The sequence below is a fragment of the Clupea harengus genome, chromosome 11 (genome assembly GCF_900700415.2).
Source record: "Clupea harengus chromosome 11, Ch_v2.0.2, whole genome shotgun sequence".
NCBI classification, from domain to species: Eukaryota; Metazoa; Chordata; class Actinopteri; order Clupeiformes; family Clupeidae; genus Clupea; species Clupea harengus.
In genome coordinates this window covers 1,081,710-1,096,277 of record NC_045162.1, presented here as the reverse complement: position 1 = coordinate 1,096,277, position 14,568 = coordinate 1,081,710, and the positions used below count along the sequence as shown (strand labels likewise).

The 14,568-nt window shown below is 52.4% G+C and overlaps 1 protein-coding gene across 3 annotated transcripts in view; it reads left to right on the top strand.

Moving 5' to 3' along the window:
• Positions 1 to 1,707: 1,707 nt before the first annotated feature.
• The window catches only part of cicb (capicua transcriptional repressor b), a 33,891-nt gene continuing 21,030 nt past the window's right edge, over positions 1,708 to 14,568 (top strand). For 2 of the 3 annotated variants that reach the window (XM_031575678.2, XM_031575677.2), the window contains exons 1-3: positions 1,709 to 4,821; positions 11,926 to 12,075; positions 13,866 to 14,040. In XM_031575678.2, coding sequence (XP_031431538.1) covers positions 4,770 to 4,821; positions 11,926 to 12,075; positions 13,866 to 14,040 — 377 coding nt within the window. In that variant the 5' untranslated portion in view covers positions 1,709 to 4,769. Of the gene's footprint in view, positions 4,822 to 11,925; positions 12,076 to 13,865; positions 14,041 to 14,568 lie in introns of all 3 variants that reach the window. The other variant, XM_031575679.2, reaches the window with a different exon arrangement.

Here is a 14,568-nt window from a genome sequence, read left to right as displayed (position 1 = left end):
CACCAATAAAAGGCAATCTTGGGTTCAGAATGATCACAACCACTTCAGAATCAGAATCAGAATCAGTTGCATAGACATGAAACAATCCAGAGAGAAATAATGGGACACCAATGGAGCAAGGGCTTACTTACTCTGATACCAATGTAGAGAGTGAAGAGGGAGAAGGCCACCCCACTTACACACTCACATACTCACTCAAACACACACACTCACACACATACTTACACACTCACTCACATAGTCACACACTCACTCACATACACACTCACTCACACACTCACATACTCAAACACTCACACACTCACACACATACTTACACACTTACTCACATACTCAAACACTGACACACTGACACACTCACTCACATACTCACACACCGACACACTCACTCACATACTCACACACTAGTACACTTACACACTCACTCACATACTCAAACACACACACTTACACATTTACGATCTAATATTAGTGTTTGAATTAAGTTACTTGGCTGCCTTCTTGTGGTCATAGTGCTGGCCCGCAATAATAACTGGAATTGAAGTCAAGTTAGCTTGCCAAGCAGCTTGTTTCATCCAGTGGCGTGAGTGTATTTGACCTTAGATGACGAGACGGGTCTCATTGACCAACAGTTGGGCTTGACGGGCTGGTGGGAGATCAGCTTGTTTTGGATGTTTGTGCGTCTTTTACAGTACGGTATTACATGCACACACACACACCCTCACACACACTTGTACAGTACGGTATTACATGCACACACACACACACACACCCTCACACACACTTGTACAGTACAGTATTACATGCACACACACACACCCTCACACACACTTGTACAGTACGGTATTACATGCACACACACACACACACCCTCACACACACTTGTACAGTACGGTATTACATGCACACACACACACCCTCACACACACTTGTACAGTACGGTATTACATGCACACACACACACACCCTCACACACACTTGTACAGTACGGTATTACATGCACACACACCCTCACACACACTTGTACAGTACGGTATTACATGCACACACACACACCCTCACACACTTGTACAGTACGGTATTACATGCACACACACACACCCTCACACACACTTGTACAGTACGGTATTGCTGACAACTGATTTCTATGGCAGGTTAGCTAGTGTGTGTGTAGTATGTAGTGTGTGTGTGTGTGAGAGCGATACGGGTTGTCTGAAGTGAACACGGGCTCCTGACTGACCTGACTTGCTTATGTAGTGACCTTTGACCTTTCTTAGGCCTTTCCTCAGGAGTCTGCCTGTGTAAGTGTGTGTGTGTGTGTGTGTAGGTGTACCACACGCATGGCCAATACTGTATAAAACAACCTCAGGAGTCTGCCTGTGTAAGTGTGTGTGTGTGTAAGTGTGTGTCTGTGTAGGTGTACCACACGCATGGCCAATACTGTTTAAAACAACCTTACCAGATAACTGACCTCTTACAATTTATCATAACTTCATAGAAGTTTGTGATTTGAATTTGCCAAAGTGTTTATTATATACCTGTGTGTTGTGTTTGCGGGCCCCTCTGCTCGGACACTGTAGCTGCAGTGAGAGGTTGGAGCAGACTGTGGAAAGGCGGGACCTTGTACAAGTTGTGTTATTGGATTTGGTGGACTAAATCTGACTGGCTCTTTACCATTCGTAGACATCTCCATCTATCTTTAGCCATTCCAACGTTTTAATCCAATCAGGGAACTCAGGAGGCGGGTCTCTGTAAAGTAAGTATTGTGGTTCAGTAAGGTTGTATAATTCGAACCAATAAAACAACGCCAACTAAAACGTCACAATAGGACGGAATGTTACGCTAGCCAATGTGAAGCCATGCCCCACTTTTGTGTGCTGGTTAATATTCATGAGCTGCTTTTTAGAACAAGCCCCAGCGAGACGCCCAGTCGGATTTGCATATGACTGACATTCCAGCGCACACGTGAACCAATCAGTGATCGTGGCGGCAAGATGACAGGTGGTTTTGTCCACCAATGGAATGAGGCACAGGACGACCACTGGGCGGGGCGCAGGCTGGGCGAGGTTGGCACACTGAAAGAGCGACAGGGGGGCAGCCGCGCGCGTAAAGGAGGAGGAAGAGGGAGGGAAGGCAAGAAAGAAAATAGCCAGGGAGGCTCGAGGGGAAGAATTCGAGGGGAAGAGTCGAGGCCAAGTGAATGATGTGATACAGCGATTTTTTTTTTACTACGAATCCTCATCGAGTATTTAGGCGCGAGCGGACGCGCCCCGCAGTGAGCCGCGGATCGGAGTGACCCCACTGCAGCACGAGCACTGCGCCGGACTCCCCGATCTGCTGTTACTACACACCGCCGAGGAGCATCTCTTCTCCGGTTCTCTTCGGTTGTAAACGTGATCAGCTCGTTCTTTCCGGTCCGGAGTAAGGACTAAAACAGCCGACCAGAGGCGGTGTCGCACCGCTGTTTGTCACAGCGGGGTTCGACCAGTTGCCTAATATCAAGTGCCATCAAGTTAATATCTCGGTTGACAGTGACGGGCCGTGATCGTGTGTTTTTAAGGGAGGCAAAGCGAGGCGTTTGTGTGTATCTGGGTAAATGTGTGTAAGTGGAGAGGGTGGCGAAGGTGTCACTTAAAAAGAGAAGTGGAACGTCACTATCGGTTTGTGGACTTGCAAGTCATCATTTTTTGTGGAATTAACTATCTGGAGCAACGCGAACAGATGTAACGTGTTTAGTGGAACATCTACAACGATAAGCTGTAAAGTAATGGCGAATGCGAATAATACTGTACAAAATCTGTAAAAAAAAAAACATCCACATATCCCCACCTCTAACCTAATCTAATGTACACATACAGAACGTTTTATTTTTAGATCATTCCACTTAGCTTTGAAGTACCGATTTGTAAAGAAATTGGTCTCAAGTGCCCATTTTTTTCTATCTGGTGATACAGTAGGCTGTTCTATTATAGGCCGTTGTGGTATAGTGAGCCTTCAGATTCAACAGTGCGGTCGTGGATTTACTTAGGGCTTGATTCCGCCTCTTTGCTTCTGCTTTTAGAGTGATTGTTGACTGCTACAGTAACTAACCTGACACAATCCCTCTCCCCCTCCATACTCCGGTGGATAGCGTCTTGACTGGGACCGGACTGACCTGGCTGGTCGTCGTTTTGAGAGATTTTCACAAATTACATCGCAGTTCTTGCTCGTATAGTTACAGTCTAATGTTCTAGGCGTTGTGCTCCGAGAGCTGTGTGTGTCTGGTCAGATATCGGTTGTTGACGGATGTAGACCGGCTGGCTACTGCTGCGACATGATGGCACCGTCTCCGAGGCTGCAGGAACAGGACCAGGGGCGGACCCGGGGGATGGACTCCTTTGGAGCGCGTCTGCCCCAACCTGATGCAGTTTCTGGGGAAAACCACATCAGTTCTGCCAAAGAGGTTCGGATGTAACCCGCACACTGGCCCTGTATCGCCGCGCTTGCGTCAATCATAGATTACAGAGAGAGGTGCACATTGTGCAGCAGACTAAAATAAACCTCTTTCTTGTGCTTATCTGGCAAAGTAACGGACTCGTAGGTTTCCTGACACAGATAGCGATGTACTATGCCCTGATGTGAAGCAATCCCACTGCACTGAAGATAATATAACCGTGCATCACAGTTTTATCCATGTTTTGCAAGTATGCTTAGCTAACAGCTTCAGTATACATGCTAGTTTGTTTAATATCTGTGCACGGTGCTGCGTCTAAGTTTGAAGATAGAGCGCACAGCCAAATTCGCTTTAGCGAATGTAGCCTCCCGCATTAAAAACGAAGTTGTGGCCAAAATAAGCATACGGGCTTTTTAGCCAGCGCGCAGCAAACCTATCCTAGCTATAGCTAGCAACTTCACGATAGCTCATAGCATATCTGTTAGCCGCTGATGGGTTCATTAGATTTATCTTAACTACACAACGTTTGCTGCTGGCGTGGAGGTAAAGGTTGTTCCACAATTTGATAGGTGTACACACATGTGTGCAAAAGCCTGCAACATTTATTATACCAATAGGCTGAGTCTCGGACAGCAGTGCTACTCGAGCCCGAGGATGTAAGTGAGGCCTACTTTAACCCTTCCGTCGCCGCAGAGATCTGTAAATGTAAACAAACAGCCGAGAGGGAGGCGCTAGGGATAACTGGACCAAAAAAAAGAAGGCAGAGTTTGCAGTCCTGTTATGCGCGTTAACGCGTTGCCACTTATTTCTATATGATATTTGATGGATTTACATTGTATTTGTTATTTTCGTACAGTTCGCCAGCAACTGTAAAACAACTGTCGTAGCGCGGTCTCAGTGTGTTTGTGGCTTCAAATCAGAGATGATGTCAGAGGGACCGACTGGATTGATTTCACCGTGTTTTCAATAAATCTGGCTGACACAACAGCAAGAAAACAGCCAGGACACACACGAGCTCCGCTTGTGTGCATCTCTACGGCGATGTCGGCGAAGGCAGCCCCGAGTGCGAGCTAGCAGCGGTGCCGCTATCGCATGAGACTGTTTATACCCACGGACTTCAGTTTACCTGCAGACGACTTGAGGCGGAGGCTTGAGATTTTTTTCTCTGGTTTTATCGGATGGACCCGCACCTCCATTCATTTTTGAAGAAAACAATAAACAATTGACATTGAGTGTTTTTGAAGAAGATTTTTGTATTTTGTTGTCGAAAATTACGTGTTTTTTTCTCAATTATTAATAATTCCACTGTCATCTCAAGTAAGGATTTTATACAGCCATGTTTTCGTCTGAAAGCCCCCAGTATCTTCGCCAGGGACTCAGCATGTTTGGTAATCATCACTCCACACTGTCATTTCTTTTCTCACACTGTAATCTGTTTTGAAAAGTGCTGCTGTGCGTGTGCTTCTCCACAGACCTGTTGGGTGTGTAGTGGGCTGTTCCTTGAGTCCTGTTGGGTGTGTAGTGGGCTGTTCCTTGAGTCCTGTTGGTTGTGTAGTGGGCTGTTCCTTGAGTCCTGTTGGTTGTGTAGTGGGCTGTTCCTTGAACCCTGTTGGTTGTGTGGTGGGCTGTTCCTTGATCCCTGTTGGTTGTGGGCTGTTCTTTGACCTTGTTGGTTGTGTAGTGGGCTGTTCCTTGTTGGTTGTGTAGTGGGCTGTTCCTTGTTGGTTGTGTAGTGGGCTGTTCCTTGTTGGTTGTGTGGTGGGCTGTTCCTTAATCCCTGTTGGTTGTGGGCTGTTCTTTGACCTTGTTGGTTGTGTAGTGGGCTGTTCCTTGTTGGTTGTGTAGTGGGCTGTTCCTTGTTGGTTGTGTAGTGGGCTGTTCCTTGTTGGTTGTGTGGTGGGCTGTTCCTTGATCCCTGTTGGTTGTGGGCTGTTCTTTGACCCTGTTGGTTGTGTAGTGGGCTGTTCCTTGATCCCTGTTGGTTGTGTAGTTCTTGAGACCTGTTGGTTGTGTAGTGGGCTTGTCCAGGAGTATTAGAGCTGCGCCTCCTCTCTCTCCTCTTTAGTTTTTTGTCTGTCCTTTAAATGAAATGAGTGTCAGCAGCAACCCCAGGTTCTGATCTACCGGGGCAGTGTGTGTGTTCATAGCCAACCCTAACCCCATGTTCTGATCTGACGGGGCAGTGTGTGTGTGTTCATAGCCAACCCTGACCCCATGTTCTGATCTGACGGGGCAGTGTGTGTGTGTGTTCATAGCCAACCCTAACCCCATGTTCTGATCTGACGGGGCAGTGTGTGTGTGTTCATAGCCAACCCTGACCCCATGTTCTGATCTGACGGGGCAGTGTGTGTGTGTTCATAGCCAACCCTGACCCCATGTTCTGATGTAACCCCCGGTTCTGATCTACCGGGGCAGTGTGTCTCTCTGTGCTGCGCATGGCTTGGGTCATCGGCGATGAAGCAGATGTTTAGAGGCCAGTGAACTCGAGGGAGGCAAACAGAAGAGATGAACTCAGATATCTGCTTTGTAATGGCCACTCTTGCAGATGAGGGCTCCACCCAGCACTGTCCCACTCTTCCAGATTAGGGCCCCACTCTTCCAGATTAGGGCCCCACCCACTCTTCCAGATTAGGGTCCCACCACCACTGTCCCACTCTTCCAGATTAGATTAGGGCCCCACCCAGCGCTGTCCCACTGGGAGGCGGCCGTGTAGCAAGGAGGCTAAATCCATAAATTCTAGGCTAGCATGTCTCGTCAACATGTAGGCTGAACATGTAGGCTAGCATATCTCTTCAACATGTAGGCTGAACATATAGAACATAACATAACATAGAACATAACATATAGAGCATGTTTCTCAAAGCATCAGGGAATGGGGTTTCCTCACTGCACACAGGTCCCCACATGCAGTCCAGTTATGTGGGCGCAGCCTGCAGACCAGTTACGTGGGCGCAGCCTGCAGACCAGTTAGATGGGTGCAGACCAGTTACGTGGGTGCAGACCAGTTACGTGGGTGCAGTCCAGTTACATGGGCACAGCCTGCAGTCCAGTTACGTGGGCGCAGCCTGCAGACCAGTTACGTGGGCGCAGACCAGTTACGTGGGCGCAGACTGCAGACCAGTTACGTGGGCGCAGACTGCAGACCAGTTACGTGGGCGCAGACCAGTTACGTGGGCGCAGCCTGCAGACCAGTTACGTGGGCGCAGACCAGTTACATGGGCACAGCCTGCAGACCAGTTACGTGGGCGCAGCCTGCAGACCAGTTACGTGGGCGCAGCCTGCAGACCAGTTACGTGGGCGCAGCCTGCAGACCAGTTACGTGGGCGCAGACCAGTTACGTGGGCGCAGACTGCAGACCAGTTACGTGGGCGCAGACCAGTTACGTGGGCACAGCCTGCAGACCAGTTACGTGGGCGCAGACCAGTTACGTGGGCGCAGACCAGTTACGTGGGCGCAGACTGCAGACCAGTTATGTGGGCGCAGACCAGTTACGTGGGCGCAGACCAGTTATGTGGGCGCAGACCAGTTACATGGGCGCAGCCTGCAGACCAGTTACGTGGGCGCAGACTGCAGACCAGTTACGTGGGCGCAGACCAGTTACGTGGGCGCAGCCTGCAGACCAGTTACGTGGGCGCAGCCTGCAGTCCAGTTACGTGGGCGCAGCCTGCAGACCAGTTACGTGGGCGCAGACCAGTTACGTGGGCGCAGACTGCAGACCAGTTACGTGGGCGCAGACTGCAGACCAGTTACGTGGGCGCAGACCAGTTACGTGGGCGCAGCCTGCAGACCAGTTACGTGGGCGCAGACCAGTTACATGGGCACAGCCTGCAGACCAGTTACGTGGGCGCAGCCTGCAGACCAGTTACGTGGGCGCAGCCTGCAGACCAGTTACGTGGGCGCAGCCTGCAGACCAGTTACGTGGGCGCAGACCAGTTACGTGGGCGCAGACTGCAGACCAGTTACGTGGGCGCAGACCAGTTACGTGGGCACAGCCTGCAGACCAGTTACGTGGGCGCAGACCAGTTACGTGGGCGCAGACCAGTTACGTGGGCGCAGACTGCAGACCAGTTATGTGGGCGCAGACCAGTTACGTGGGCGCAGACCAGTTATGTGGGCGCAGACCAGTTACATGGGCGCAGCCTGCAGACCAGTTACGTGGGCGCAGACTGCAGACCAGTTACGTGGGCGCAGACCAGTTACGTGGGCACAGCCTGCAGACCAGTTACGTGGGCGCAGACTGCAGACCAGTTAGATGGGTGCAGACCAGTTACGTGGGTGCAGACCAGTTACGTGGGTGCAGTCCAGTTACATGGGCACAGCCTGCAGACCAGTTACGTGGGCGCAGCCTGCAGTCCAGTTACGTGGGCGCAGCCTGCAGACCAGTTACGTGGGCGCAGACCAGTTACGTGGGCGCAGACTGCAGACCAGTTACGTGGGCGCAGACTGCAGACCAGTTACGTGGGCGCAGACCAGTTACGTGGGCGCAGCCTGCAGACCAGTTACGTGGGCGCAGACCAGTTACATGGGCACAGCCTGCAGACCAGTTACGTGGGCGCAGCCTGCAGACCAGTTACGTGGGCGCAGACCAGTTACGTGGGCGCAGACTGCAGACCAGTTACGTGGGCGCAGACTGCAGACCAGTTACGTGGGCGCAGACCAGTTACGTGGGCGCAGCCTGCAGACCAGTTACGTGGGCGCAGACCAGTTACATGGGCACAGCCTGCAGACCAGTTACGTGGGCGCAGCCTGCAGACCAGTTACGTGGGCGCAGCCTGCAGACCAGTTACGTGGGCGCAGCCTGCAGACCAGTTACGTGGGCGCAGACCAGTTACGTGGGCGCAGACTGCAGACCAGTTACGTGGGCGCAGACCAGTTACGTGGGCGCAGCCTGCAGACCAGTTACGTGGGCGCAGACCAGTTACGTGGGCGCAGACCAGTTACGTGGGCGCAGACTGCAGACCAGTTATGTGGGCGCAGACCAGTTACGTGGGCGCAGACCAGTTATGTGGGCGCAGACCAGTTACATGGGCGCAGCCTGCAGACCAGTTACGTGGGCGCAGACTGCAGACCAGTTACGTGGGCGCAGACTGCAGACCAGTTACGTGGGCGCAGACCAGTTACGTGGGCGCAGCCTGCAGACCAGTTACGTGGGCGCAGACCAGTTACGTGGGCGCAGACTGCAGACCAGTTACGTGGGCGCAGACTGCAGACCAGTTACGTGGGCGCAGACCAGTTACGTGGGCGCAGCCTGCAGACCAGTTACGTGGGCGCAGACCAGTTACATGGGCACAGCCTGCAGACCAGTTACGTGGGCGCAGCCTGCAGACCAGTTACGTGGGCGCAGACCAGTTACGTGGGCGCAGACTGCAGACCAGTTACGTGGGCGCAGACTGCAGACCAGTTACGTGGGCGCAGACCAGTTACGTGGGCGCAGCCTGCAGACCAGTTACGTGGGCGCAGACCAGTTACATGGGCACAGCCTGCAGACCAGTTACGTGGGCGCAGCCTGCAGACCAGTTACGTGGGCGCAGCCTGCAGACCAGTTACGTGGGCGCAGCCTGCAGACCAGTTACGTGGGCGCAGCCTGCAGACCAGTTACGTGGGCGCAGACTGCAGACCAGTTACGTGGGCGCAGACCAGTTACGTGGGCGCAGCCTGCAGACCAGTTACGTGGGCGCAGACCAGTTACGTGGGCGCAGACTGCAGACCAGTTATGTGGGCGCAGACCAGTTACGTGGGCGCAGACCAGTTATGTGGGCGCAGACCAGTTACATGGGCGCAGCCTGCAGACCAGTTACGTGGGCGCAGACTGCAGACCAGTTACGTGGGCGCAGACCAGTTACGTGGGCACAGCCTGCAGACCAGTTACGTGGGCGCAGACTGCAGACCAGTTACGTGGGCGCAGACCAGTTACGTGGGCGCAGCCTGCAGACCAGTTACGTGGGCGCAGACCAGTTACGTGGGCGCAGACTGCAAACCAGTTACATGGGCGCAGACTGCAGACCAGTTACGTGGGCGCAGACTGCAGACCAGTTACGTGGGCGCAGACCAGTTACGTGGGCGCAGCCTGCAGACCAGTTACGTGGGCGCAGACTGCAGACCAGTTACGTGGGCGCAGACTGCAGACCAGTTACGTGGGCGCAGACCAGTTATGTGGGCGCAGACCAGTTACATGGGCGCAGCCTGCAGACCAGTTACGTGGGCGCAGACTGCAGACCAGTTACGTGGGCGCAGACCAGTTACGTGGGCACAGCCTGCAGACCAGTTACGTGGGCGCAGACTGCAGACCAGTTAGATGGGTGCAGACCAGTTACGTGGGTGCAGACCAGTTACGTGGGTGCAGTCCAGTTACATGGGCACAGCCTGCAGACCAGTTACGTGGGCGCAGACCAGTTACGTGGGCGCAGACTGCAGACCAGTTACGTGGGCGCAGACTGCAGACCAGTTACGTGGGCGCAGACCAGTTACGTGGGCGCAGCCTGCAGACCAGTTACGTGGGCGCAGACCAGTTACATGGGCACAGCCTGCAGACCAGTTACGTGGGCGCAGCCTGCAGACCAGTTACGTGGGCGCAGCCTGCAGACCAGTTACGTGGGCGCAGCCTGCAGACCAGTTACGTGGGCGCAGACCAGTTACGTGGGCGCAGACTGCAGACCAGTTACGTGGGCGCAGACCAGTTACGTGGGCGCAGCCTGCAGACCAGTTACGTGGGCGCAGACCAGTTACGTGGGCGCAGACCAGTTACGTGGGCGCAGACTGCAGACCAGTTATGTGGGCGCAGACCAGTTACGTGGGCGCAGACCAGTTATGTGGGCGCAGACCAGTTACATGGGCGCAGCCTGCAGACCAGTTACGTGGGCGCAGACTGCAGACCAGTTACGTGGGCGCAGACCAGTTACGTGGGCACAGCCTGCAGACCAGTTACGTGGGCGCAGACTGCAGACCAGTTACGTGGGCGCAGACCAGTTACGTGGGCGCAGCCTGCAGACCAGTTACGTGGGCGCAGACCAGTTACGTGGGCGCAGACTGCAAACCAGTTACATGGGCGCAGACTGCAGACCAGTTACGTGGGCGCAGACTGCAGACCAGTTACGTGGGCGCAGACCAGTTACGTGGGCGCAGCCTGCAGACCAGTTACGTGGGCGCAGACCAGTTACGTGGGCGCAGACTGCAGACCAGTTACGTGGGCGCAGACTGCAGACCAGTTACGTGGGCGCAGACCAGTTACGTGGGCGCAGACCAGTTACATGGGCGCAGCCTGCAGACCAGTTACGTGGGCGCAGCCTGCAGACCAGTTACGTGGGCGCAGACCAGTTACGTGGGCGCAGACTGCAGACCAGTTACGTGGGCGCAGACTGCAGACCAGTTACGTGGGCGCAGACCAGTTACATGGGCGCAGCCTGCAGACCAGTTACGTGGGCGCAGACCAGTTACGTGGGCGCAGACTGCAGACCAGTTACGTGGGCGCAGACCAGTTACATGGGCGCAGACCAGTTACATGGGCGCAGCCTGCAGACCAGTTACGTGGGCGCAGACCAGTTACATGGGCGCAGACCAGTTACATGGGCGCAGCCTGCAGACCAGTTACGTGGGCACAGCCTGTATGGAAGACTGGCACAGCTAGAGAGTCACATGGCACAGCCCTCTGTGAGGTCACTAGTGGCCAGTACTACAGTGAGGCTGGTCATTTAACAACGGACAGAAAAGCACAGCTTTCTGGGGAAGCACACCCCCCAGATTGACGTTTGGCACCCAAAAGACTGCAGGCTCCATGAGGTTCATGTGTTAGTGTGTTCATGTGTTAGTGTGTTCACCCTGGATGCTGTGACCAGTTAGTGAGAGTGACTGACTGAATGCTGTGACCAGTTGGTAAGAGTTTAGTGAGAGTGACTGAATGCTGAGGCATCAGACGTTGAGAGGAAGCTCTGATGGCTGTTTGGTGTTGTCTAGTGTGTGATGGCAGACTGGTAAACATGTCCTCTGCTGCCGGTGTGTGGTGTGTGTGTGTGTGTGTGTGTGTGTGTGTGTGTGTGTGTGTGTGTGTGTGTGTGTGATGGCAGACTGGTAAACATGTCCTCTGCTCCCGGTGTGTGGTGTGTGTGTGTGTGTGTGTGTGTGTGTGTGTGTGTGTGTGTGTGTGTGTGATGGCAGACTGGTAAACATGTCCTCCGCTGCCGTTGTGTGTGTGTGTCTAGTGTGTGTGTGTGCGTGTGTGATAGCAGACTGGTAAACATGTCCTCTGCTACCGTTGTGTCTAGTGTGTGTGTGTGATGGCAGACTGGTAAACATGTCCTCTGCTGCCGTTGTGTCTAGTGTGTGTGTGTGTGTGTGTGTGTGTGTGATGGCAGACTGGTAAACATGTCCTCTGCTGCCGTTGTGTCGTGTGTGTGTGTGTGTGTGTGTGTGTGTGTGTGTGTGTGTGTGTGTGTGTGTGTGTGTGTGTGTGATGGCAGACTGGTAAACATGTCCTCTGCTGCCGTTTTCCCCTGCAGTGTGGACCAACGTGGAGCCCCGGTCAGTCCCAGTGTTTCCATGGCATTCATTGGTTCCCTTCCTTGCACCCACCCAACCGGATCCAGTGTCTCAGACGGGGGAGGGACAACAACCTGTCAATCAGCCGCAGGCGGCCATTCTGAAGAAAGGTGAGCTAAGCCCCTTACCCAAAAACTGCCCGCTCCCCGGCCGCAGGTCTGTTGGCACTGATGTGTATGTTAAGGGTGCATAAGCACAAGCATGCTGGCATACATGTGGCAAATGTACACGATACATACAAATATAAGATGGTATATATATATATATCCACTAGCAATTTTGTATGCATTATATATATATATATATATATATATATGATGCATACAAAATTGATTGTGGATAAGATTGGGCTTAGTGGGTTTACAGTGTGCTCTTATAGTTGGGCTGGGTAGGTGTAGACAGAGAGTTTCTGCTGGTAGATCAGGTGGAGAGACTACAGCAGCATCCCACAGCGGGGACAGTCTAGACTAGGAGGGTGTGTGTGTGTGTGTAGATCAGGTGGAGAGACTACAGCAGCATCCCACAGCAGATACAGTCTAGACTAGGAGGGTGTGTGTGTGTGTGTGTGTAGATCAGGTGGAGAGACTACAGCAGCATCCCACAGCAGATACAGTCTAGACTAGGAGGGTGTGTGTGTGTGTGTGTGTGTAGATCAGGTGGAGAGACTACAGCAGCATCCCACAGCGGAGACAGTCTAGACTAGGAGGGTGTGTGTGTGTGTGTGTGTGTGTGTGTGTGTGTGTAGATCAGGTGGAGAGACTACAGCAGCATCCCACAGCGGAGACAGTCTAGACTAGGAGGGTGTGTGTGTAGATCAGGTGGAGAGACTACAGCAGCATCCCACAGCGGAGACAGTCTAGACTAGGAGGGTGTGTGTGTGTGTGTGTGTGTGTGTGTAGATCAGGTGGAGAGACTACAGCAGCATCCCACAGCGGAGACAGTCTAGACTAGGAGGGTGTGTGTGTGTGTGTGTGTAGATCAGGTGGAGAGACTACAGCAGCATCCCACAGCGGAGACAGTCTAGACTAGGAGGGTGTGTGTGTGTGTGTGTGTGTGTGTGTAGATCAGGTGGAGAGACTACAGCAGCATCCCACAGCGGAGACAGTCTAGACTAGGAGGGTGTGTGTGTGTGTGTGTGTGTAGATGAGGTGGAGAGACTACAGCAGCATCCCACAGTGGAGACAGTCTAGATTAGGAGGGGAACAAAGAGACGAAGTGAGTGGACAGAGCTCGGCTGCCTAATATGCTTATATTTACTTAATGGATATGGTGATGAGTGTGTGTGTGTGTGTGTGTGTGTGTGTGTGTGTTATTTACTTAATGGATATGGTGATGAGGAACAAAGTTTACACGGCCATTGGCATTTTTGGGCAAAGGTCAAGAGAAAATTTGGTTAGTAAACATCAATTTGATAAACAGATAAAGATAAACTTAGGTAAACCATTAACAGTATGTAATATGGCCACTTTATCAGTATTAATACCTTTAGCATAATGTGATATAAAAGGAGATGAAGAGGGAGAGGCTGCCCGGCAATTCTGTTTATGTTGAGTAAATCACAATAATCACATAATCACAAAATCACAGACACAATATATCACAATAATACAATATAGCACAATAAATCACAATAAATCACAATAATCACATGATCACAATAAATCACATAATCACAATAAATCACAATAATCACATGATCACAAAATCACAATATTTCACAATAAATCACAATAAATCACAATAAATCACATAATCACAATATATCACAATAATACAATCATCACAGAATTGTCACCCAGGAGTGGTGATCATTATTGCATTCTAAGCCTCTGGAGGTTCCCTCCGCAAACAGTAATAGATATGATACCTGATACCCCTTCTCCTGCGTCCCCCGCCCCAGAGCCCCAGGGGTGTGTGGTGCAGCTGAAGGAGGCCTGTGATGCCCCCCCCTCGATGGACAGAGGGCCCCCCCGCCCCACCCCCATCACAGAGGACCAGCCTCCGGACCGGGACAAGGAGAGGGACGGGGAGAGGGAGAGGCCAGAAAGCGAGACCGAGAGTGATGTGGATGATGCGTAAGTACCTGTGTGTGTGTGTGTGTGTGTCTGAGTGTGTAGATCCTTCTATAGTCTTAAGTGGGTTTGTGGAGGTGGGTAAAGGTAGGTGTGCGTGTGTGTGCGTGTGTGTGTGTGTGTGTGTGTGCGTGCGTGTGTTCTGTGGGGGCGGGCAGACCACCAGTGAAGCATGTGGAGCTCCACTCAGGAGAATAGAGACAAATTTAGCACCACTGGAGAGAAGTGTGCGTGTGCGTGCGTGCGTGTGTGTGTGTGTGTGTGTGTGTGTGTGTGTGTGTGTGTGTGTGTGTGTGTGGCACCGCTGGAGAGAAGTGGGCCTCCATCTCCTTTGCTGGGCCAGCCCAGCTTCACAGCAAACCATCATCCTCAAAACACATCATCCTCAAAACACATCACCTGCAAAACACATCACCCTCAAAACACATCACCTGCAAAACACATCACCCTCAAAACACATCACCTGCAAAACACATCACCTCACCTCACACATCACCCTCAAAACACATCACCCTCAAAACACATCACCCT